This window comes from Pyrus communis, chromosome 7, assembly GCF_963583255.1.
Source record: "Pyrus communis chromosome 7, drPyrComm1.1, whole genome shotgun sequence".
Classification (NCBI taxonomy): Eukaryota; Viridiplantae; Streptophyta; class Magnoliopsida; order Rosales; family Rosaceae; genus Pyrus; species Pyrus communis.
Genome location: NC_084809.1, coordinates 3709751 through 3734076, shown reverse-complemented (window position 1 = coordinate 3734076; position 24326 = coordinate 3709751). Strand labels below are relative to the sequence as shown.

General features: G+C 36.5%; 4 protein-coding genes and 1 non-coding gene across 5 annotated transcripts; 2 read left to right on the top strand and 3 right to left on the bottom strand.

The window, feature by feature from the left end:
- Window positions 1–7717: 7717 nt before the first annotated feature.
- LOC137740972 (uncharacterized) lies at window positions 7718–8717 on the bottom strand. The gene is made up of 2 exons (XM_068480777.1): window positions 8564–8717; window positions 7718–8204 (listed from the first exon to the last, which is right to left on the bottom strand). Exons 1-2 carry the CDS (start codon window positions 8674–8676, stop codon window positions 7976–7978), a joined length of 342 nt encoding a protein of 113 aa, XP_068336878.1. The 5' UTR covers window positions 8677–8717; the 3' UTR covers window positions 7718–7975.
- A 93-nt stretch (window positions 8718–8810) lies between these two features.
- TRNAI-AAU (transfer RNA isoleucine (anticodon AAU)) lies at window positions 8811–8884 on the top strand. The gene has a single exon. It is a non-coding gene; the product is annotated as a tRNA-Ile (tRNA).
- A 1247-nt stretch (window positions 8885–10131) lies between these two features.
- Window positions 10132–11113, bottom strand: LOC137739385 (MYB-like transcription factor EOBII). The gene is made up of 3 exons (XM_068478953.1): window positions 10972–11113; window positions 10737–10866; window positions 10132–10594 (listed from the first exon to the last, which is right to left on the bottom strand). The coding sequence occupies exons 1-3, from the start codon at window positions 11111–11113 to the stop codon at window positions 10132–10134; spliced, it is 735 nt and encodes a 244-aa protein (XP_068335054.1).
- A 3045-nt stretch (window positions 11114–14158) lies between these two features.
- LOC137739796 (tRNA (guanine(26)-N(2))-dimethyltransferase 2-like) lies at window positions 14159–19528 on the top strand. The gene is made up of 12 exons (XM_068479508.1): window positions 14159–14555; window positions 15231–15533; window positions 15644–15731; window positions 15988–16109; window positions 16371–16510; window positions 16602–16674; window positions 17051–17139; window positions 17229–17334; window positions 17954–18166; window positions 18253–18447; window positions 18697–18774; window positions 18962–19528. The coding sequence occupies exons 1-12, from the start codon at window positions 14460–14462 to the stop codon at window positions 19196–19198; spliced, it is 1740 nt and encodes a 579-aa protein (XP_068335609.1). The 5' UTR covers window positions 14159–14459; the 3' UTR covers window positions 19199–19528.
- Window positions 19529–19925: 397 nt separating this feature from the next.
- On the bottom strand, window positions 19926–22391 carry LOC137741141 (UDP-arabinopyranose mutase 3). The gene is made up of 4 exons (XM_068480945.1): window positions 22080–22391; window positions 20845–21095; window positions 20589–20757; window positions 19926–20447 (listed from the first exon to the last, which is right to left on the bottom strand). The coding sequence occupies exons 1-4, from the start codon at window positions 22389–22391 to the stop codon at window positions 20109–20111; spliced, it is 1071 nt and encodes a 356-aa protein (XP_068337046.1). The 3' UTR covers window positions 19926–20108.
- Between the last annotated feature and the right edge of the window lie 1935 nt (window positions 22392–24326).

The following is a 24326-nucleotide window of genomic DNA, read 5'->3' as shown; positions in this document are numbered from 1 at the left end:
GAAAAAAAATGTATAAGTTCGTATGATAAAATTTCCCAAACGATGTGTATAGTATGAACTATGAACTATATATGCAATGTCCATAATCTAAGAACTTATCCATAGGTTGTTTAAATCAGAAATGTGACTAAGAATTTGAGACATTTCAACTCCTAAATGTAAATTTATAGCCGCAAGAAGAAACAATGTTACAAGTGTTAGATTTATTGATTACATTGTAAGAGATACAAGTGTGGCTTAAAGACTTTGTAGTAGTCGATTTTGTTTGGTTGGAAGTCTAAAGATCAATGTGCATACGAGTTATTAGTCTAGTTGTATTTTTCTTCCAGCACATTGTTGAAAGAAATCTCAATTTCAAACTTCTTTTTCTTTAATGCCTTATTTTTATGAGAATCTAAACACCCCAAATAATGTATGACCACAAAAATGTAAGGGACAAGAACCAATGAACAACCATTTTAGAATGAAAGATGCATTTCAAGAACAAAAGGATAGAACAGAAAATTTAATAGGGTTGCATAATTACGGCAATTTTGACACAGAGTGAGGACCGTCGTGAAGTTGTGAGAGATCAAAATATAGAAAGTTTCATGCTTGTTATTAGATCGATCATTCAATTATGACATTAGAACGAGGTCGTACGTGAGTCAAACGAGATGCATAAATAGAATGCCAAGGATTGGTTTTACTTCGTTCTACAAAGCCAGAAATGCTACATTGCTTAGACCACAGGTTAAACCAGATTTGCTGATACACAAAGGGCATTCATATTATACTCAAGAATGGGGAGATATTTTTTCAGTGTGCCGAGAACACGACCCGTTACATCACGTGTCATAATACAAGTGGTTGGATACTTAAAAAAAAAAAAATATCAATCACTTGTACTGTGACACTAGGTATACCAAGCTTTGTTCCTAACCCACTAAAAATTTCTCCAGAATGGGTAGTTCAGTCAATTCACAACCTAATTGCCAAATGAATGCAACCCATATGGGAGTGGAATAATGTAACATCCCACATCAACCAACAGAGAGGGAGTGATGCGCCTTATATGTACATGACCACCTCCATATAGCACGAGGCCTTTTTGGGAACTCACTGGCTTTGGATTCCATCGAAACTTCGAAGTTAAGCGAGTTCGGACGAGAGCATTCCCAGGACAGGTGACGCACTGAGAAGTTCTCATGTGAGTTCTAGAAACAAAATCGTGAGGGTGTAGTCGAGACCCAAAGCGGACAATATTGTACTACGACGGAGCAGAGACTAGGATGTGACAAATAATCCATACCAAAAATATAAAAGGATGTGTGATTTTCTTTGATGAAGCATTGCAACAACTGACGGAACATCTGGCATATGTGAAAAAGGCATTTGTGGCAGCTAAAAAAATTAAAAAAATTAGGAGGCAGGTGGGAGATATACGTATATGTGTGTGTGTGTGTGTGTGTGTGTATCCTTCTGATGGGTAGGTTTCTAAAGAAATTATTGAACAAAAAATAGAGGGTTTCAGAAATTAGATTAGGTCAGTTTCTGGAATAAAAGAATATTACCAACGTCCTCACGTTTTGAGGTCCATGCGTCTCCACAACTCGCTATCACTCAATTGCTACAAAAGGGCTAATAATGTCATTGGAAAGATATTTTTCTTTTGGACAATGCTTGTGTTATAGGGACTTACATAATTGTCCCTTTATTTACGACTAACGAATTTTTACTGTACGAATATCATAATTGAAACAATTCATTCTCGTGATCATCATCTAAGGATCAAAGTATGCAAAATATTCAATTTTGAGATCTTTTAGCTATTCATATGCATATAACAAATAGACGGTTCATCAAGATGATGCTACTTGTTACCAAAATTGTTGATTGATTTGATATGTATGGATGACTAAATGATCTTCAAATTGAATGATCTTTTGCATATATAATCATTAAATGATGATAAAAACAATAAATAATTTTGATTATGGTGTTGGGACGGTAAATATTCATTAATCGTATGTTGAGGGACAAGTAAGTTCTCCGTAAGAAAACACATGTATTATCCTCATTATTTTCCCTTGACAAAATAATTAGGGTTTCTTCATATATTATCTTTAAAATGTGGATTTACGATACTACATATTGCGATTTGCATGCGATCCTTCTTGCCATGCGTGATCTTTCACGTAATGTATTTTCGTGGTTTAGGGTTTAACTTAGGTCAAAATATAATAATGAGGAAGAAAATGGCGAAAATTAGTCTGCTAAAATAATAAATATCAACAATAGAATTAGTTATATTATTGTAATTAATATTAAAAATAGTGTGATTGTGTAAATCCTAAGTAGAGATAAATTATAAATCTTTCGGAATCTAGAAAATCTTTCTTATTAGACTTTGTATTACTTGGAAAAACAAGTTATTTTCTCTTTTTACTATAAATAATGACACTAGTCATAAAAATCATATCCTAGAATTCTCAAACCTTTCTCCATTTTCTTTGCCGCACTCTCTATTTCTCTATCTAAATTTAGGTGGCCTATAAGTAATGACACTAGGCATGAGAAATTGTATCCCAAAATTCTTCAAGCCCTTCTCAGTATTTTGGAGGCAGATTGTCTGCCCTCCTGTTATGGTGCCCTCTCCATGTCCTTCTATTTGTGCGGTCACGGTTAAGCCATGTCAACATTTTATATTCCTATTACTTTTTGTCTTATTATCTTTATAAAAAAAATTAATATAAAATATTGACGTAGCTTAACCGTGATTGCACAAAATAGGAAAGCGTTTCATTTAGAGAAAAAATCAATAAAAAAATCAATAAAAAATCAATATATATATATATATATTTTTTTTTTTTTTCGGTGACATGAGAAGTGACTGGAAGGCGTTTCATTTATGGGAATATAAGAATCCTAGAGTTAAAGTAAAATATTTGGTACGTACGACAGATTTTTAAAGTTGTAAACCAGAGTCATGCATGGGCATGTACTTAAAGATGAATGAGTACAATTATTCAGTATGTGGAACCCCATCTAAATTATTCCTCTTCAGTTTTGAATTTTATATCTAAAGAATTGTACACGTAGGAGAGATTTTTGAGTATATATATCCCCTTGTGTTTTAGGTACACATTAAAGATAAGCCGATATTTTCGTCCAACTAAACTCAAAACTTACCCTAGAAAATAAGCCGGTCATAATAAAATATTGGTAATGAAACACAATAAACAACCTAATTATATATATATGTGCATATGTGTGTGTGTGTGTATAGATGAAGATTTTTTAAAGGAAGGGATCTCTATTTTTTTTTAAATGGAGATTAGTTGTGGGGGCCACAAATCAAATTTTAACGATCCGAACGTCTATTTTTCAAGTTGCACCTCATAGATTATCCTTGCAGAATATTAGCCAAATTGGAAATATTTGAGGCATTTAATTGAGTTCAAAAAAATTTGACGAACACTATGTTCCAATAAACATTGAAATTTCATCGTAACAATTAAATGGGCAAATGATTTCAGATTGAATTGAATTTTTTCATTGATGACCTATGAATCGAGATTTATAAAATAAACAGTTCGGATCGTTAAAGTTTGATGTGAAATGAGTCCCACAACTAATCTCCATTTAAAAAAAATAGAAATCTCTTTCCTTAAGGAGCATGTATATAGATGAAATGTATGATAGAATAAGGGCTATATAAATATAGAGAAGAGTGGTGAAAGAATGGTGAAAGAGATGTAAGGAAAGGTATACCAAATACATTTCAATATTTTGTTCTCGTTCTTCATTATTTATTTTTTCTTCTCCCTCATTCAACCTTTCTTCATTCCCCGTGTACTTTTATCGTATCTCAAACAAATTAAAATTAAAATCAAAATTGTTATCAAACGAGTTTTTAAGTTATTGGACTACGAAGTATAACTATTGTTTAGCCGGAATGATATATATACATATTAATTGTCTTGATTTAAAATATAACAAGTTAGGAATGAATTGTACTCGAGGTGTTAAGAATTTAATAGTGTTTTTCGTGCATTCGTCATGTTTAAATGCCCTCTCGTTCAATATATCTTATAGAAAATGCATTCGACATATTTATCGCAAGATGAATTTTTTGTTGCCTATAAATTGGCCAGCTTGAGATTCACATACACTCTAGGACTTGTCAACTTTGAGCAATCCCCCACTTGTAAGCAATTCGTAATGGCAAATATTGTCGGATTTCTCGAGCTCGAGATACTATTTTGTAATTCTCTGTTTTGATGGGCTACTAGCCCCAATGTTTAACAAAAAAAAATTAATCTAATGGGTCATTAGGATAGAAAATTCTCATGGTTTTTATTTTCCTTGCAAGTTAAATGCTTAAAAAACTAAAGTTCACCCTCACATTTGATCCATGCTTAATCGTATTTAAGGCCAACCAACAATGAACATTATCATTAAAGAAAAAAAAAATCATTGAACAAACTTAGTACTACGGTCAAATGATAATCATATTTACTTACAAGTGAAAAATTTTAGATTCGATTTTCAACAAATACAAATTTTAACCACGTTATTACTAGCTCGTTATGAGATTAAATCATAAATAAAAATGAAAAATAATGAAAAATGCTTGAAAACTTTGAGTTTTAATGATAAGAACAAAATAAAAGGTAAATTGAATAGTACATGATTGATTTTTTAATGTAAAAATATAATTTTTCGTTAAAATTAACAGTACTGTTAACTTTTCGTTAAAAATATCTAAATAAAAAGACAGTGCTGGAACCAGGCAGGCAAAATCGAAAACGGAGATAAACCAGTTAAACACGCGTTTCCATAGGAAGAGTCCGTCTTATGTTCCGACCTCAGAGAAGCGCCAGTTTCCAAGGCCCAAGGTGACTGCTGAGTGTCAAAGCAGCACTCCACCGACTACGTGTCGACCGCCCATTGGGGGTCAGAACAGTACCAGGTGACGGACAAGATTGATGGCGAAACCTCCGTACGCTCTCAACCGGCGTCTGCCCCTCGAACAGTAAAATGCTCTGTTCGGACGCGTGTCGCTAAACGACAGGGGTAAAAACAGAGTTACTTGGTGTTTAATTTTGGCTGTCAACGTCTTGTCGGACGCGTGCTGGGAAAAAGCTTGAAAACTTGAAAGGAGTCTTTTGCCCGTTTGATTATGCTTTTTGGTTATGGAATTCACGTAGTCGTAAACAGTAAATGGTAAAAGGTTAATGGTAAAAATGGTCGTAGTAGACGGAAAAGGATTTTCTGGGATTTTAGAGATTTCGTGATTGTGATCATTTATTGTATATCGTACAATTATATATTATTTTAAAATTTAAAATTAAATATAAATAATACTTAATAAAAATTGATCATACAATATATGATGAACGATCACGATTACGATCACAGAATCCTTAAAATCCCAAAAAAAAGGATCAGATGAGGATCCTTTTCCATAGTAGACTAGTAGTAGCACTGTACCTTGTAAGATGTTAAAAGTCAAATGGTTCTCATTATTTGAAGGGAAATATTGTAGTAACACTGTACCTTGTAAGATATTAAAGTCAAATAGTTCTCCGTATTTGAAGGGAAATATTGTAATTTTATTTTTCATTGGAGAAAGTCAATTTTAAATTATTCTAATTTGTGCAGAAGTTGATTTGAACTTGAATGTAATTTCAAGTAGTTACTCTATGTCACATCATTTTTGTTGATAAAATTGGTTTGTATCAACAAGAATTTAGTGTTTGGTAGACTTAAATGCATTTCGAACTGTAATAATAATCTTGAAAAGAAATCCAACATAGGAGGGACATGGATTCTTTGATCCAAGCTCAAATGTGTGTCACAAATGAACCTGAATCAAAACTCAATCCTAGTACCCTAGTCATCCTTGCTCAAACTCGAAGCTTAGTCTAGTATTGACTAGGTCGAGCCACCAAATGAGGCCCGGTGTGGCATTTCACATCTTTTAATTAAAGCGATAGTGAAGAAAGTGAAGAATTAAACTCATGATCTCAGATGCATAGATGAATGTTCTTAATCGAGGCCATGCCATTTTTCTTCTTTTAATTCCAAATTTATGATGGACCACAATTTCTGTTTATTTCTCATTGCAAAGTCATCCGAATTTTCTGAAATAGCATTACAAATCTTGTCCAAATAACCAAATACATTTGAATTCTGGTTCTCTTATCCTTCTCCCATCAAGTGTGCAAGTATCTTCTTAGCTTAGGTTACCAATATAAGAAAGGCATATTACCTTGCTATATTAGGGAAGAATGAGAGCTCCAATATCCAATACAAGTTGAGTATTCACAATTCGGAAACAAAGATTAACTTTTATTGTCCCCGAATGAACACAACGGCATTCTTATACCGTATTTTTTCATTGTGTTCATTCAGGTTCATGTGATGCAAGTTATTCTCCGAAAGAGAAAGCACAATTCTTATTAATCGCAATGTTGTAATTTAGATTCCTTCTGAATTTCGCAATACGGATCTGACGGATCGAGTAATTTGAATAGTTTAAGAGAAGGGGAGAGAGATCAGGACTCTTGATTTGTATAAGGTGGACCAATAAAATTGGGTATGAGGCTGTAAGATTTAAAATGAGTTTTCCGGATTTCTCGATCTGTCGGCTTCAGACTGCAAAGATCCGGATAAGATCTCGAGTGGTCCTAAAAATAGTGAGGGCTAATATAGGATACCCACAGTGGCACATATCAAATCCACCATAGCAGAATTATCATCTTAGTGAACTTAGTCAAGTTGGGCCCTGAGTTGCTGCTCAGTGCACCAACAGGCAACAGCAGGTTCCAGGTGCCTTGTCACTTCGCAACATTTATAAGCATACATGGAAATATGCGTAGCACAAATGCGATATGATTCCTCCCACAAACACAATAGTGCCGTGCTTTAAGCTTCGCCCGTAACACATGTGAGCATGTCTGGGAATCAAAGTGACACATGCTAAATGCAAGGCCATTCTATCACTTACAATACCCCGTCAATATATCTAAGCATAATTTCAATGTATCAGTGCGAGTGTTTACGAAATCTGCAAATTTTAGAATCATAAAGGCAAAATGCCAAAGCACAACCACATACAGTAAATATCACCCCTTCGGCCGCTCCCCTAAACCAGCCTTCCTACCAATTTCAAAGGGTATATATACTTTCCTTGTGAGCTGCTATCTTTGGCAAAAACCTTCTCTTTCCAGCTAGCAAGGCACTTCCTAATAGTTTTGCATCAGTGTCCAATCTACCATTTGGTCTTACAACAACACACTCCGGATATCTTAAATTCCTAGATCAAAGAAAATAACTGTGGTGTGAGGGTGGTGGGAATGAAGAAAAAGCCGTACGATATCACTTCTAATCAAAACCAAGTTTATGACGGTGTTATCAAAGACGTGCATCGGGCACCCCTTGAGAGTTGAGGCACTGTATGGGCATACTGAGACCAAATATCAGATCATTAGCAGGAGCAGATGGAGGGAGAGGAAGGAAACCGTTCATCTGAAGGTCAGATGAATGGTCATATTATAGCCCCATAACTTCTTGTATATAATATATGCCATGCCCCCTACTAAATTCTCAGGCTCCACCATTCAACCGGGAGCATAAGGGCATCAATCAAATTCAAGCACATACATTATATCAGGCTTATCAAAGATGAACATTCCACGAAAAGCAAGAACAACATAGGACCATAAGGACATCAAACAAATTCAAGCATATTATCAAGGATGAATATTCGACGAAAAGGGAAAGTGCAGAAAGATTCAGAATGTATATATATGGATTATGCACCGCTATATCTCTACTGTCTAATTTGGGTTCATAAATTTCATTGGCCTACATCACTGGTACCAAACAAGTATGGTGACTGAGGGCGAAGAAAGCTTTGACATTGATTAATCTTTCTAAGATAACACAAATAGCCTGATCAAGTTTTAGTTTACACAACCAAGCAAGCTCAAACAGATGTTGGTTTAGAGCAATCGGGGCATGAAAAATGACCTCTAGCTTGACAATTGGTGCAAGAGATGGATCTTACTTTCGATCCTTCACCACCAAGCGATTCATACATGTCGTCGATGAGATTTGATCCGAGCATTTGACCTTCTTTGATCAATCCAATTCCTTTGCATCTTGAGCAAGCTATCAACCTCAGATTGCCACATCTCTTGCACATTCCCAAAGAACTGAACATTCAAAGGTTTGACGTACACAAAACATAAATTAGAACAATAATCCTCGAGTCACCAAATTTGTTCAAACGTGTCCTGTGTATGCGTCGAGCTCCTTACTTGTTCAAAACAAATAAGGTCTAAAGCGGACGTCAATTTAAATCAATCAAACGCTGTCACGTCATTTGGTGGATCTTTACTCAAATCACCAAAAACGTCTAATTATATTGAGGCAGATAGGAAATTTTCATTAGTACATGGGGTATTTCTACAAATCTTGGAAACTAATCAGAAGTTGAAGATTAGTAAGTAAAATCATTAGGAAGACTAGTGTTTAATGAACAGATATGAAACGGGGTATTAGTAAGTGTTACCTGCGCTGAGAGGCGGAGATGAAAGCATCGATCTTCGGGGCGGCAATGGTGGCGCAGAGGAGCAGAGTTCCGACACCAAATCCAGCCAGCTCGCTCGCCGTTATGTTATCCATTTGCTTGGCTCTCTGTCTCTCTGCTTTCCTCTCCGGTCGACCAGAACATGCTGATAAGTGATCAGTGAAAAAGCTCCTTATCCGAAACTTAAGTTTCCAACATAATAAATAATTTGGAGCTATTGGACAACAATGGCCTATTAGCTCAGCTGGTTAGAGCGTCGTGCTAATAACGCGAAGGTCGCAGGTTCGAGACCTGCATGGGCCATATTTTTTAAGTTTCTTTTTTTGGCTTCTGGGCTTTAGAATTACGGGTTTAATCTATCCAGCCCAAGTACATTTTAACAATTATGTTAAGCAGTCCGTGTTCTTCTCTTGCTAGATAGAATTCTACGAGCCCATAACTAATAATAGTTTGATTCTTTTATTTGTGGATGAATATCCGTTGATTCGAACAATTAAGATCATTTGCCTTTGCGTCCGTAGTTTTACTATTGATTTCCCCCTCGGTTTCTTTTCTTTTCTTTGCTGAAAAGGACTACATTTCTTATATATATTATTGATTAGTGCATACAATTCAATGTTATCGTCGTTTACCTCTTTACCAACGTTGTGATAAGGTAAATCTAATTAAGAAGCGGTCAGATTTGTATCACGGTGAAACAGAGGTACCAACGACGTACCTGCATGCATGTATCTAAGCTCTTAATTAACTGATTAATTACAGTAATTACATAGTAGTATATGGGCAGGCTGATCTGACCTTTAATCTTTTGGTTTCACCGATCAGTCGGTTGTTCGCATGTCTGCCTACCTCATGTCAACAGTCAATTAGCTTTCAAAAGATATATACTTATAAGTGGTAGTGATCAGCTTCGATTGTGTATATAGACAACTGACTTAGTACTTGATGAGGTTTTGATCAGTTCAGCTATTGGTGCGTTCTCAGTCCCCTTGGTTGGGGTTACTAGTGATAAAATCGATACTTTTTCTCTATCAATCTCCAATAATTTTCCATTTAAAAATAATTGGTTAAATTGTTGCAAAACAAATTGTTTCTATTGTTTGGTTACAGATTAGTGTCTTTCGTTGATCACTGCATAAAACTGTGTTTTCTTTCAAGCTAATTTAAAGTCCATATATATGCTTTGTTTTCTTCCTTACTGATCACTCATCTAAAACAAGTTTAACGGATACAAAAGATCACACTACCTCTTATATATATATATATATAGAATTTTATGGATATGCTTATGATAGCTAGCTAGCTGGATCAGATCGAGGTTCATAATCGATTGTGTCAGTTGGCGACATAAAAATAAAGATAGTACCAATCTAATGAATGATCAGCATTTCTAATTAGAAGATGTAGCCTCCTCCGTTATAGAATGTGTTGGAATGTCCTCCTCCCCCACATAAAGCAGGTGATTTGGTTTCACTTCAATTCTGCATTGATATATTGCTCAATTCCCCTCCAGAAGATAAAGCTGCTGCAGTATTTCCTTGATTGTTGATCTACATGGCTACTCTGTTGCACTGGTTTAAGCTTGTATGTTGCTGCGGATCCATTCGACCATTTACGTCGTCTAAGTTCCAGAGCTTGCCCATGTAAAACCCTTCTTCTCCTAATAAATCTGACCAAAATTCCACACTTGCTTGGTGCATCAACTTAGGCAAGCAAAATTTGTATTCCTCCGTATTTTCTGGCCTTGTTGCTTGTGTTTTATGGATATCAGTATTATTCATATTGTTTACTATTCTTTGGCTGCAGGCTTCCAAATCTTGATGTGGTGGTGGTGTGGCTCTTGTTTTCATGTTTTGATCTACCTCTAATTGTTGTTGTTTTGCTTCAAGAATCTGAGCTTTTCTTTTCTCTTGCTTCTGAGTGCATTTCTCTTTCCTTCTGAAATGGGTTCTCCAGAAGTTCTTTACCTCATTGTCTGTTCTCCCTGGCAAGTATCTTGCAATGGTAGACCATCTGTAAATTCATATAATAATTCACATCAGAATTATTTTTTTTAATGTACTTGATAAATATTTAATCGAGAGAGAGAGAGAGAGAGAGAGAGAGAGAGTGTGTGTGTGTGTTATCTAGCAAGGGTATTGTTCTTATTACTTACTTGTTACCCCATAAAGCATGCAATTCAACGATGATGTCTTCCTCCTGAGGTGTTATATGCCCTCTCTTTAGTCCTGGCCTCAGATAATTTACCCATCTGAGTCTGCAACTTTTCCCGCTCCTGTTCAAACCTTAAAATAAAAAGAAAACCCTAATTGAGCATGCATGTCTAAGACTATCAATTAATCCAAAATTAAAGCTAAAAAATTAGACTAATTAACTTGGTTAATTATTACCTGTACACCTAGCCACAGAACTCCATCTTCCCTCTCCATGTAAGCTGACATATTCACTGAGCAGCTTATCCTCCTCACGAGTCCAAGAACCTTTCCTCCATCCTTGTTCTGACACACCACCCCAACCCATCATAGCTACCATCTTTCAGCTCAACTCAATAGGTAGTACTTGCTTGTTTTCTTTGTATTCTATGGGACGCTGGTTATATTGCACAATGCATGGTTAGGTTAACTTCATTCCCTTTATATGCACACATAACACATGGTAAGTATCTTCCCCCTGAATCAGTGGCTTGAATATATTTTGCTTTGTTTAATACATTGATGATCTCAGTCAAGATCTTTGAATCGAATCTCTGCTTCTGTCTCTCACCATGTCATGAAATCGAATTGATCCTTCCCCCTACAAACCTGAGTACACGTGTTGAGACATGGATCTCAATCATCTCAACACTTCCAACCAATCCCAGTACAACAGCTGGCTCGTCGAGCCCTAGTCCTTTTACTATATGACATCACCCTCTCCGGATCCTTTTGGTGAGGATCTTAGAAATCCATGAATCGTGTCCGTTCATCGTACATCTTGCGATTAGTTTTTATCAGGTACTGTTTGCGTTTAATTTTAAATAAAAATACTTTAAATGATTTCTGACTGCACGATGTACGATGAACAAACACAATTCACGGATCTCCGGAATCCTCACAAAAAGGATCTGGCGAGGATCCAAATTCTGACATCACCACTAGATCATACCTTCTACATAACAAAAAAGCCACATATCAATAAAAAAAATAAAAAAAAGCCACTTATTGATAAAAAACACACTCATTTTTACTTATTACACATTCATCTTCATTCGATTCGGCAGCCAAATTAAAATTAAGAATGGTGTGTGAGAAGTAAAAATGAGTATGTGAATAACATTACAAAATAAAAACACACACACACACAAAGCCACGTTGTATAACTAATCTGTCATTGTTATTTAAGATTAATAAAGAAGTTTCTTAATAAAGGAATGAAACATAAAATTCTTAACTAAGCCGAAATGATTTAGTGGGTCTCCTTGGAAAGTAGCTCTTATCCAACTAGGGTTTAACATCTGTGTAAAACTATTTGCGTGCTTAATCACCATTGTTTAGGGTAATGAGGGGCAAAAAGTTTTGAAAGGAGAGGGGACACGATTCACCTATCCTACACCTGGCCTTTGGGCTTCATCTACTTACCTAATTTGGAAAGTTGAGAAGTGCTTCATTGGCTTAACTCATTTGTTTATGCATTATCTGCCTACATATAGGTATTGATGGTTATAGAAACTATATATTAGTGCTAATATTTGAAAAGGTTACAGAAGATCTTGTCAAGCTTCAAGATTTACAGTGTGAAATGCACGATTCGATGGGGCCGAAGAAAAGAAAATATTTTACAAAAGCTTTTGCTCCTCTAAACCCTTTGAGTAATATTACTTCATCAATGACGAAACCCTACTTTATGTTGAACAAATAGGTTGGGCTAATTATAAATGTAGATATGAGAAGAAGACTTATAAGAAAATTGTTAAAATATCTTCAACTGGAGATGCAAAATGCATTAAGTTAAGGTATTTTGTATTTTTGGTTTGCTGAAAAGTTCTCCAATAGACGAGATATAAAAAACTATTTTGGTCGAAAAATGTAGATAAAGATGTAGCTTTACATCCTTTGAAGGTAGGCGTCGTCAGTCAAAGAGAAAAAAGTAAATGGAATACATCTCTCTTATTGAAGATGATCTTCATAAGCCTCACAATAAGATAACAATAATATAATTTAAATTCGCCTTTAGCGAAAATCGAACTTAAGACCTCTCACTTACAAGTGAAGAGGAATACTAGTGACATCAACAAAGGGATTATGTGAGGGAGATTGCTAAGAGTTGTATGATTTAATATTTGGGAAGCGTCTACTGTTGTCAATAAGGGGATTACATGTGGGGGATGTTAGGAGCCGTCCAATAATATCCGCCGATTGATGTACAACCGATTGATGTACCAATTCGGTGTTATGGTACAAACGGGTCAACATGACCCATTAAAAGTACTGGCAATAACGCGAATGACGATATTGTATCCACTTTGCAGGGCTATGCATGTTTGCCAAATGGGCCTCCTCATCTGAAACTCACTTGGGTACATAGCAACAAAGCTCTTTTGGATAAGTTGAGCCCAAACTTGCGAAGGAGACAGAGTCCCTACACATTCCCTTACAATACAACCCACGAAATCGTTTGTCTCAATTCTCAATTTACATTCTGTCTAGCCCAGGATGACCGTCATGTCCAAATTGATGGTCATCTTGGACATAACACAAGCGGTGGAGTCAAGGAGTGTAAGCCAATGGATGAATTTTTAGGCATGGTGAGGTCAATGTCACGAAAACTGTTGTTGTTGTTAGAACAATATGCTCACCAGAATTTGAGCCATTTAGTGGACAAGTTTATTGAGGACTTGCACTAATCTCCAAGCGAGGAGAGATTATGTTACAAGACTGTGAGTGAGTGACGAAAAAGAAACGTCAATTTATAACTTCTCATTTTGTTTATTACTGGCTTATTGTGAGGCTTAATTCATTCTCTCATCCTCTTAATGTAAATAATATCGTTTGTTTAAAAAAAAAAAAAAAACACCATGAATACATGAAATGATTTATTTCATGCACTATAACATTTATTTTCAAGACATTATTGGGGTTTGTCCCATAAATTTGTTAACTTAGGCCTCCCACAATAAGCCAAGAAAAGTGAGTCTGAAACGAATCACGCTCTTGCAGTGGTCAGAAGATTTGAGTGTGATACCAAACATATTGAACTCACACTTGTGCATTATTAGTGTTATATAATTTATATGTATCAAACTTAAGCTGTCTAATACTATATATAAGTATCACACTCACTCAAACTATTATGAAATACTATATATAAGCATTACACACTCAAACTATTACAAAAGACTTACATTTATATGAAATGACTCAGTTTTATAACAAAATATGTTTGTATTTGGCTATTTGGCTTAGTGATACTAATAATTTAAAAAAAAAAAATTGTTTACAACTTTTCTTATTTGGAGCCCCGGATTGGGGGTGACCCGACATCCCCGCCCACTCCGCGCACCACTTTTACAACTTCCCGTTCATGTTAGGGTTTAAGCAGAAAAAAGAAGAAAAAGAAACGTCAATTTATCCGAAAAATCAAAACATCAAAACATAAATCGCGATTAGCAGCAAAAGATAGGGTTAATTAATAAGCATATTTTTGCTGTCTACAGTCTACCTATAAAAAGTCTTCAGTTTGAGGCTCCTTGCACAAATTCGCAAAATCCAGCCAGGGGTTCCATAGAAGAGGACGAAGAATAAGAAGGGAAGAGAAAGGCTCCTGCTTTTTAGAGTTTTGAGTTTGTTCTCGGAAGGAAGTGATTTGGGGTTGTTTTTTTTTGCTTGGAAGTGGAGGAACAATGGCGACCGATCTCAGTGATTACGCCATCATCAAGGAAGGAGAGGCTGAGATTCTCATGCATGCTAAGAACCAAGTGTTTTACAACAAAACCCAGGTGCCAAAATCTTCTCTTTTTGTGATTTTTGAATTGGGTTTGTTGGGTTTGGTGGGATTTTTGAGATGATATGTTTGAGGTCTTTTTGTGTTTTTGAGTAGTTCTGAATTGGAAGTGTGTCGGGTCAGTGTTAGTTGGTGAAAAGTTGGGTTTGGTTGCTGGGGAAGTATTGTAGGAATAGGAAAGATTAATGTTTAGAATCGAAGAATTTCGATATGCGAACGGTTTTATTTTTGTGATTAGTAATCGTTGAGGAATGTGTGTGATGAAGCCTTGGATTGGAAATGTTAATTGTGTCTCGCATTTGGGAGCATGTAAGTGAAGGAAACCCAATTCATATATTGAATTTTGTGTTGCTCAATTGGCTCATCATTTAGATTAAGTATTTCTGCTTACGGTTTATATATGCAGTGCAAATTCAATATGGACAAGTTAACCTAGTCTCGCCCAAAGTTCTTTGCTTTCGAATACTTAACATCCCGTTTTGATTATGTTATTAGCAGTTTTTTTTAGTATGGTAAATATTATGTAGGGGGTGATTTGCGATGCGTGACTGTTGAATTTTCAGGATTATTGATCACTATTTATTGGATACATTCAATCACTTAAGTATGTTGGCTGACTTTTAGATTTAGTAATTCAGGAGGCTTGATTGTTTCATTGTGTAATAATTAGGTTAACAACAGAGACGTATCCATTGCTGTTCTGAGGACATTCATAACCAAACGCAAGGAGGAGCATGAAGCAAGATTGTCCAAGAAAACAAAACCTGCGGTGAAGGAGTCTGACAAAGATGCTTCAAACTGTGTCGTAGAAGAAGTACCTATTGAGCCCGCTAATCATGAAGAAAAAACCAATGGAGATTGTGAAATGGCAGCAGAGGTATCTCAAGATGAACCATGTAGCGTTTCAGAAGAACCAGAGAAGGTCACTGAGGGAAAATGGTGTGGGGAACTGAAGCCACCAAGAGTTCTTGAGGTTTTTTCATGAATTTTGATCAGAATCGATTAATTAGTTTCTTTCATCTTTGTTCTTTAATCTGGAAGATGCAAATGCACATTTCTGTTTTGTATCATTTGCGTTCACAGGCCTTGTCAGCTTCTGGTTTAAGAGCTCTTAGGTATGCTCGTGAAGTGGAAGGAATTGGTCAAGTTGTTGCTCTAGACAATGATAAAGGTAGATTTTAGGTTTTCTCTATCTACTGCACTTAAATGTATGTGGCCAGTTTTTTTGTTAACCTTTTAGAAGGTTACTTTGTTTGTTCAAAAGAAAAGGAATAATTAATGGACATATAGACCAAATTAGATGAGATTATGGACTTCTAGTTTCTATTTAAATACATATTGATATACCCAAGTTGTAGATCCATATCAGCTTTTCTTATTACTTGTAAACATCAGAACAGTTATCACTATTATTCGTCTTCCTGCAGATGCTGTTGAAGCTTGTAGGAGAAATATCAAGTTCAATGGTTCGGTTGCATGTTCAAAGGTGGAATCACATCTTGCTGATGCCCGTGTGCATATGCTCACCCATCCAAAAGAATTTGATGTGGTATGCCTATGCTGTTTTATAGTTTATGCTATTTCTGAAGGAATTCTCATTTAGAATATTTATCAGAATAAAATATAATATTCTGAAATTATTTGAATAAAGAAGGGACTGGAATTGGTTTCATTAACGGGCCCACACACTTCCCAATGATTACCCTTATTCCTTTCTTCCCTGGAGATAATTCTTTTGTGCGGATTCCTATCATTTAATACTTTTTAGCATAAAGAGTAACATACTCTTTGCTGGTTATTGGTGTTTCAGGTCGATCTTGATCCTTATGGTTCTCCCTCTGTCTTCTTGGACTCTGCGGTTCAATCTGTTGTTGATGGAGGATTGCTAATGTGTACGGCAACTGATATGGCTGTGCTATGTGGTGGTAATGGGGAGGTTTGCTATTCAAAGTAAGCACTCATACCTTTTTGCTGATCGATTTTGATTAGGCATATATTCTGATTCTTGGACTGAGCTATCTCAAACTGTTCTGTTGATTAGATATGGTTCCTATCCATTGAGAGGGAAATATTGTCACGAGATGGCTTTGAGGATCCTCCTAGCTTGCATTGAGGTATCATCATGTCCTTGATTAGAGATTTTACGTTGAACATGCAAACTACTTGAAACCTGTTATTTAACAATTTAACCTGAAAGGTAGCAGAATTGATATTGCATTTGTATTGGTAATATAGTCGCTGACAAATATCTTTTCTATAGCAAATATTTACTGTATTTTTTTTGGCGTAATGATGGTGATTATAGGTTTTCAATTAAGTTTAGCTTGAAGTTAGTTAACTCGATAGGAAAATGACTTTATAAACATGAAGAGTGCCCCTAATGGACCATAAGTTATATTTCAACTCATTTAAATTGGATGTGTGTGTGTATCATATCTTTAAAAAAAAAGTTTTTGGGTGCATGGTTAATTTCTTCTTTGTACAATGCAGAGTCATGCAAATCGATACAAACGATACATTGTTCCTGTGCTATCTGTTCAGATGGACTTTTATGTCCGAGTTTTCGTCCGTATCTACTCGTATGTGAACTATTTTCTATATCATTCAATGTTAGCTTTTAGGCTTCTTCCTTTTGCTGTTGTATGATAGTTCAAATGATTGGTTGCAGTTCTGCAAGTGCAATGAAGAACACTCCCCTTAAGCTCTCCTATGTGTATCAGTGCATTGGTTGCGATTCTTTTCATCTTCAGCCTATTGGAAGGACTGTCACAAAGGTATGGTGATGATATAATATACCTTGAGAGTTAGGTTGTGCTCATCTATTCATGACAAATATCATGTTAAAAAAGTTGATTTTCTTGCTTTTCCTGAACTATACGTAAACCCCTCGTCTAAATTATAGTTGTAACAATGACTTTAAAAAGTTAGATTGACCGTTATGAGGGTTGATTGATTGACACTACCTTTTAGGACAGGTATATTTCAATTATAGGACAGTTAACTTCAATTATAGGACGTTGATCTCTCATAGTTATTAATTTTATTTATTAGCAAGCTTTGTCCCCTTGCGGAATATCTTCTTATAGTTCTCCCTGTGTGTGTATTAGACATGTTTGACTGCTTTGATTTTTACAAAGATTTGTGTCTGTAGCAGGCTTGATGCTTCGGATAAATGGATTTATTTTATTTCCTTTATTTATAAGGAAAACTAACGAAAAGTCCAAAAAAACTTCCCTTTTAATGAAAAGCCCTTTTTAAAGGTATAGTGAATAGTACCAGGGAAATGTATAAATGTGGTTTTTCGTTAAAAGTGAACAGTACCGGGACTGTTTTGTTAAAACTCCCTTATTTATATCAATAATTTTCTGATAAGGGATTTCTTTTCTCTTTCAGAACACCAGTGTGAGATATTTACCAGGTTTTGGTCCCGTTGTTCCTCAAGAATGCAGTGATTGTGGAAAGAAATTCAGTATGGGTGGCCCTATATGGTCTGCTCCTATTCATGATCAAGAATGGGTGACTTCCATACTATCTGATGTGAAGTCTATGAAGGAGCGGTATCCCGCTTATGATCGCATCTCTGCTGTACTAACAACAATTTCAGAGGTGTTCCCTTTTTCTAAATACTGATCCTTTTAGACACAAATTAGATGTGCTAAAGCAGTTCCACTGATGTCTGTGTTTGTTTGCAGGAACTGCCCGATGTTCCTTTGTTCTTGAGTCTGCACAACCTCTGTGCCACACTTAAGTGCACTTCCCCATCTGCTGTGATTTTCCGTTCTGCTGTGATCAATGCAGGATATCGTATATCTGGAACTCATGTGAACCCTTTGGGGTTGAAATCAGATGCTCCCATGGATGTCATTTGGGACATAATGCGCTGTTGGGTGAGCTGTCACTTTCAGCTCTTATTTGTTTCTTGCGTGATGCGTGTATAAATTTTTCAACTAGTTCACAATCTTCTAAGATCCCTGCACATAGATTCCTTCCCACTCCCCAATTAACAGTGTGGTTGTGTTGTTGCTTTCCCTGTCTCTACTCTCTAAATTATGTAGACTTTCTATGAGATTAGTGCTATTTACTAGTTCTTGCATTGGGCGTGCGGTGGTATCTTATTGTGCCTTCATTTTGTGTAGGTGAAGAATCACCCGGTGAAACCTCAGCCTGCGGATCAGTCAGGAACCGTGATACTTGCCAAGGAACCTGTTCTTCAAGTATGTTTCTCCCATTTTTGAATATTAATTATGATTTCTTTTTTCTTCTGATTATATATGCCTTTTCTTCTTTTGCTATGTGCATTTAATTTCATGGAACAAATCACCCCGTGTGTATGTGCACGTTTGAGAGGGGCAGAGAGAGATATCTAGCTAACCACTCTTTTTGACATTTTCTGTTTTGCAGGCTAACTTTGCTCGAGCTGTTGCGTCTCTGAGCAAGGCACAAACCAAGAAGGTAGCACGCTTCCTGCCAAATCCAGAGAGGCACTGGGGGCCAAAGCTTAGGGCAGGTCGTACAATCACCAGCAAACACATCTCTCTCTTGGGTCCGGAGGCTGTCAATGAACATCTTAACCATGAAGATGGCGAGGAACATGACGCCAAACGTCAAAAGGTTGAAGATCAACCCACCCCAAATTGAAGATGAACGGTTTTAAGTTTGTTGACCAAGTTGGCCTAGAGCTCCATCCTCCCATTACCGAAACAACGTACATAAGCCTTCTTCCTATTCCTTTTTATTTGGAGACGGCGGGAGGAGAGAGGGAGGCTTCTCGCAACCATTAATGAAGCGACGAGCAACTGGAGCGGCAACTTTATATTTAATTAGAAGCCAATTTTCAGCAATTTTGAGTTTGATAGACGATTTTTATTTATGTTTGCGTACTTTTGAGTTTGTAAGCAATTTATCTTGGTCACATTGACTTCAATTTTGATTAATTTCTGTCTGATATTAAACTTTAAGTTCCAGTTACTTATCTCCTATGTTTGAGTTGTCTCACATCAAACAATTCAAACTTGAGTATATGGGCTCTTGGAGCTCCCTTCTTGTTAATCATATTTATTAGCGAACGAAGAGGAGCCCTGCAAATGAGAGAAACTTAGATGCAACGGGATGGTGTAATGATGCCAAACTGTAGATTGACTTGAGTTTTTACTTTGGGCTCTTGGGAATACATTACATGGTCATCGACCTCGTTATGTAAAAAGACTTAAATAAAAAATAGAAATTATATTTGGATGTATAAAACTGACATTTCCGATCAAGATAGTAGAAAGCTGGACAAAATATGCCCAAATACTAGGAAAACATTTTTTCTCTGGATTTGAATTCTATATGAACTACATACTTTTATTGCACTAAGCTCATTGGACAAAGTTAAATAAAAATTACATCTGCCGATATGCAACTCAAAGCGATGACCAAAATGGCTCAGGAGGAGGGTTAAAAACAAAGATTACAATCACTAAACTAACGATAAGATATAATCCCAGAAAGTACAGTAAAAATATAGAGCAAAATGCAGTTGAATCAACTTTTTTTTATCATTTTTTCACTTGGCCTTGCCGTTGGCCAGTTTAGCTCCAGGACCATTAGGGTTGAGCTCATCCCAAGCTTCAATCCATGTGACCATGGCGTCGGCCAGCTTGTCGAAGTAGGGATCGACCTTGCTGAGCTTCTCCTTGACCTGCTTGGAGAGCTCAATGTAGCATGCTTGCACGGTGGTGCAGTCTTTGGGAAGGACAGCAGATTGGAAGAATGGGATGATCTCTTCCTGCCAGAAGATGCCCTTGTACTCCTTCCTCAGGTTCACAAATGGATTGCTGGCTTTGCTGTGGTAGATATATGGCAGCCCTGTCTTCACTCCAAGCCCCAAATGATCTGTTATCACCTGAAATATTCATGACCGTACATTGTTAGTATCTGGGATGACACATTGTTCTGAAACTGACCTGACCGATATATGCAACATAATATATTATTCAAATGAAAAAAAAAAATTGTATGGTTAAAACAAGAGAAGAAAGGGAACCTTGGTGCACCAGCCAGCCCACATATCGTCGTAGCGTCCAATTGGTTGACCGTCACCCATGAGTCCAAAGTACATTGCAGGGCCGATGAGGTCGCGGTCGAAAGCCAAGTTCATCCCACACATTGGGAACAATGTGCCCTTTGGGATTGTCAGAACAGCATCCACAAATCTAGTGGAAGCATACGCATATAATTTTAGGAAACATATATTGCAGAATGCGTACAATGCAAAAGGTAGGGTTTTAGGGCGTGTCTACCTGGTGTTTCTCTCAAGTGGCTTCACAAGCTGTGTTGGTGCATCATAATCCGGGATGTTGAGCCAGAGACCGTGAGAGACAGCAGTCGGAACACCCTCACGGAGACTGAAAGGGTATCCACGAACAAAATCCGCACCGTCTCTGAAGGGATCATAAAGGGTGTTGAAGAAAAATGGGGTGGATGGTGAAAGGATGTTCTTGATGTGTTGCTCCAGTGCATTTACTGGTTTGCCAGATGGGTCTGTTGCAACCTATAAGCATATACACACAGAAAATCATGATCACTTAAAATATATGCTAACAATTTCACAGTTGTAGTACAAACAAATTGAAATTAAGTACTTCAGAATTGGGAGGAAAGGACAGAAGCAAGTTGCATATAAAACAAATGCATACGCTATATCTTTATCTAGAGCCCATTCCAAATATAAAATAGTGGGGATGGAGAGGAGAATAATTTTCTTCCAATGAGAATGTCACTATAGCTGCAACATTCTAAAACAATTACAAATTAACATGAAGAAAAGTTAAAAGGCATTACAGTATGTAATTGACTTGGATGCTAATCACACATTGATATGTGAGACAATTAAAAAGTAAGACATGTGTGATTGATTTGAGATACCGTCATTGTCGTTACAGTTATTGCATACAATTTTCTCTATTTAAGGAGAAGGGGACTATTATCTAAACTGATTTAAGATAGGGATTTACCTACACACAAATGCTACTGTTTGTAATGATATCACAAGTCAAATATGGCAGTTTCATGTGTTTAATTTGACACTAACAAACGTTATTCAATCCAAATAAACTCGATCACTATTGAAATTTTTTTGTCAATTCAGATCAAACTAGATGCCATCAACAGTGCTTTTAGACGTACAATCTCTACAAATTGAGGAAGCTTATACCATTTTATATGTTACAGTATTAGATGGTGTGTCAACAATGCCGTCAATATTCATATAATTAAAATATATAAAAACAACAATTTAAACATAGACTCCTAGAGATCAAACACATAATTAAAGGAAGAAAAAAAAAAAACGATAGTGACAGAAGAACGTGCCCCATGTATGATGCAATCATCTATATTTCACGCAAAAGTATGAAATAGAAGATCGAATAATACCAAGATCCAGAGTTTAAAAACTCGAAAAAAAAAAAAAGAGAATTTAAAAACAAAAACAAGATTGGAAAACCTAGAAAAATAAGAAGAGGAGAGGATATACAAAGCAGTCATCGTCGATGGTGAAGATGTACTTCTTCTTGGACACCATGTAACCGAAGCATCGGCAGGCAGAGTCTTTGAACGAAATGCAGGACGACCTCGGACCCAGAATCCTGTTAATGTCGTTGCGGTTGTAGAGCTCGTAGTCGAAGCCGTCGGGGACCTTGATGGTCTTCGTCGGATCACCGTCCTGGACGATGATGAGGTGGTAGGGCTGCAGGAACGGCCGCCACATCTCGAGGAAGTCGAGGTTTCTGATGGTCGGGATCACAATGTCGAGCTCATCCGTCAAAAGGGGTGTCGCTGAAGCCATTGGAGGATCGAAAGGTGCAAAATGAGAGAGAGAGAGAGGAGGGGGGGGGGGAGTGAGAGGCGTTGGAAGGAGGCGAGGGAGTTTGTATAGGAATATAAATGGAGGGGGACGTGGTGGCACTTGAGGAGGAGGAGGAAGCGGCACAAGTGTGGGGAGTTAGGGAGGAAACGTGTCCGAGGTTTACAGGTGAAAGAGAATGGTTCAAACCCTCCCAAAAGCAAGCTGAGATTGAGATTTGCAACTGTAAAAAGACCAGATTTTGATTTTATGAGGTTTAAAAAGGACTTTGACTTTAGCTTTTTAGATTCTAATTCTAGTCATCCATTGTTAACGTCCCACGTGTTGTTTATGAAGAGTTTATGGCATTCGTTACAATAAATTTTCAGTATGACCGTCTTATAACATATCTTTTTGTTTACTATTAGTATACGTTAGGTTGGGAGCATAAGAAAAACTTCAATGTAGCAATGAGTCACGTCTTTGACCTTCATATTCTCTCTCACGCAAACACACATCTGTTTTTTGGTTAATTAGACACCATTTGTGTCAACTTGGTAACACTTTATTGGCTTAGTATACATGACCGTTCACGAGACATCTATGTAAGATTGTCTCTTAGTTTGGAAAGTATACTTTATCATTCACATATATTATAATATGCAAATTAGTAGCAACGCATAACGGTGTGACTGTCATATTCAAAAAATTATTTATGCTTGTCACGCTATAAAAACTTTCATGTATATACCTGAGATATTGCATTAGCAGTATCTCGATTAGACCTTTGGGTTCGGCTCTAGAGGAGTTAGGTTTCATGTCCCCCTCTTTTCTTGTTGATTTTGTTTCTACAAGGTAAAGGTTTATGTCCTCCTTTTTTTTCATATATATTTTTTTAATCCTTTTTCTTGTATTATGAGAGGTTAGGTTGTCCTCCTGACTAGGTGTACCCTTTTTTTTTTCTATATCAATAAAATTTCTCTAGTACCGTCGAAGTTTTCATAAAAAAAAGACGAAGAAGCATTAGCAGTATCTCAAACTAATCATACCTTCTTATTTGAGAAGGTTAAAGACTTAAGATATGACTTGTCTCTCCACACGCGGCCACATGTGACTTACAAATTTTAAATTATGCGCGAAATGTGAGACACCACATAGCTTTTTTTTTTACAATTTGGGAGGAGCTAATTTACAACAGTACGTACGAATTTACCACAAGTTAACTGAGGATGTATAAATTACGGGTAAATTATGGCAGCGGTTTTTGAACTTATACTAGTTTTTCACTTTAGTTTAGTCATTCAAATATGTAACTTCCCACTTAAATTGTTCGCATGTAACAGTTATGTAACTTTCGTCTATTAATATTTGAGGTTAAATGTTACATTCAAGATAGTAATTGGGACACTTGATGCAAATGGAGGGCAATCGGACTAAGTTAGAAGACCAAAGTGAAACACGATTACAAGTTGACCAACTTGTAACGTAGATTGCAAAGTAAAAGAAACCAAATTTACTACAAGTGTTAAACCAACACATTGTACGCAAGGAGGAGGAATTGTTGAGTATGGACAATCTGTACGGTTAAAAAAGAACAAATAAACATTAGACATGGAGAGAGGAGAAAAATACTTCGGATAAGGATTGTCTGTCCTTCCACTTTCGATGCTCTCCTATTTTGTGTGATCACGGTTAAACCACATTAATATTTTATATTGTTTTTTAAGAGATAATAAGACAAAAATAAATAGTAATATAAAATATTGACATGACTTAACCGTGATCAGACAAACAGTAAGGCATATAAAGATACCGAAAATGAAAGGGCAGACAATCCTTGTCCAAATACTTCTAGTATGGACCGGTGTAGTTTACACCAAAATTTGTAACTTGTTGAATTTCTCACTGCACATCCAGCTCTCCATACAAATAGTGCAT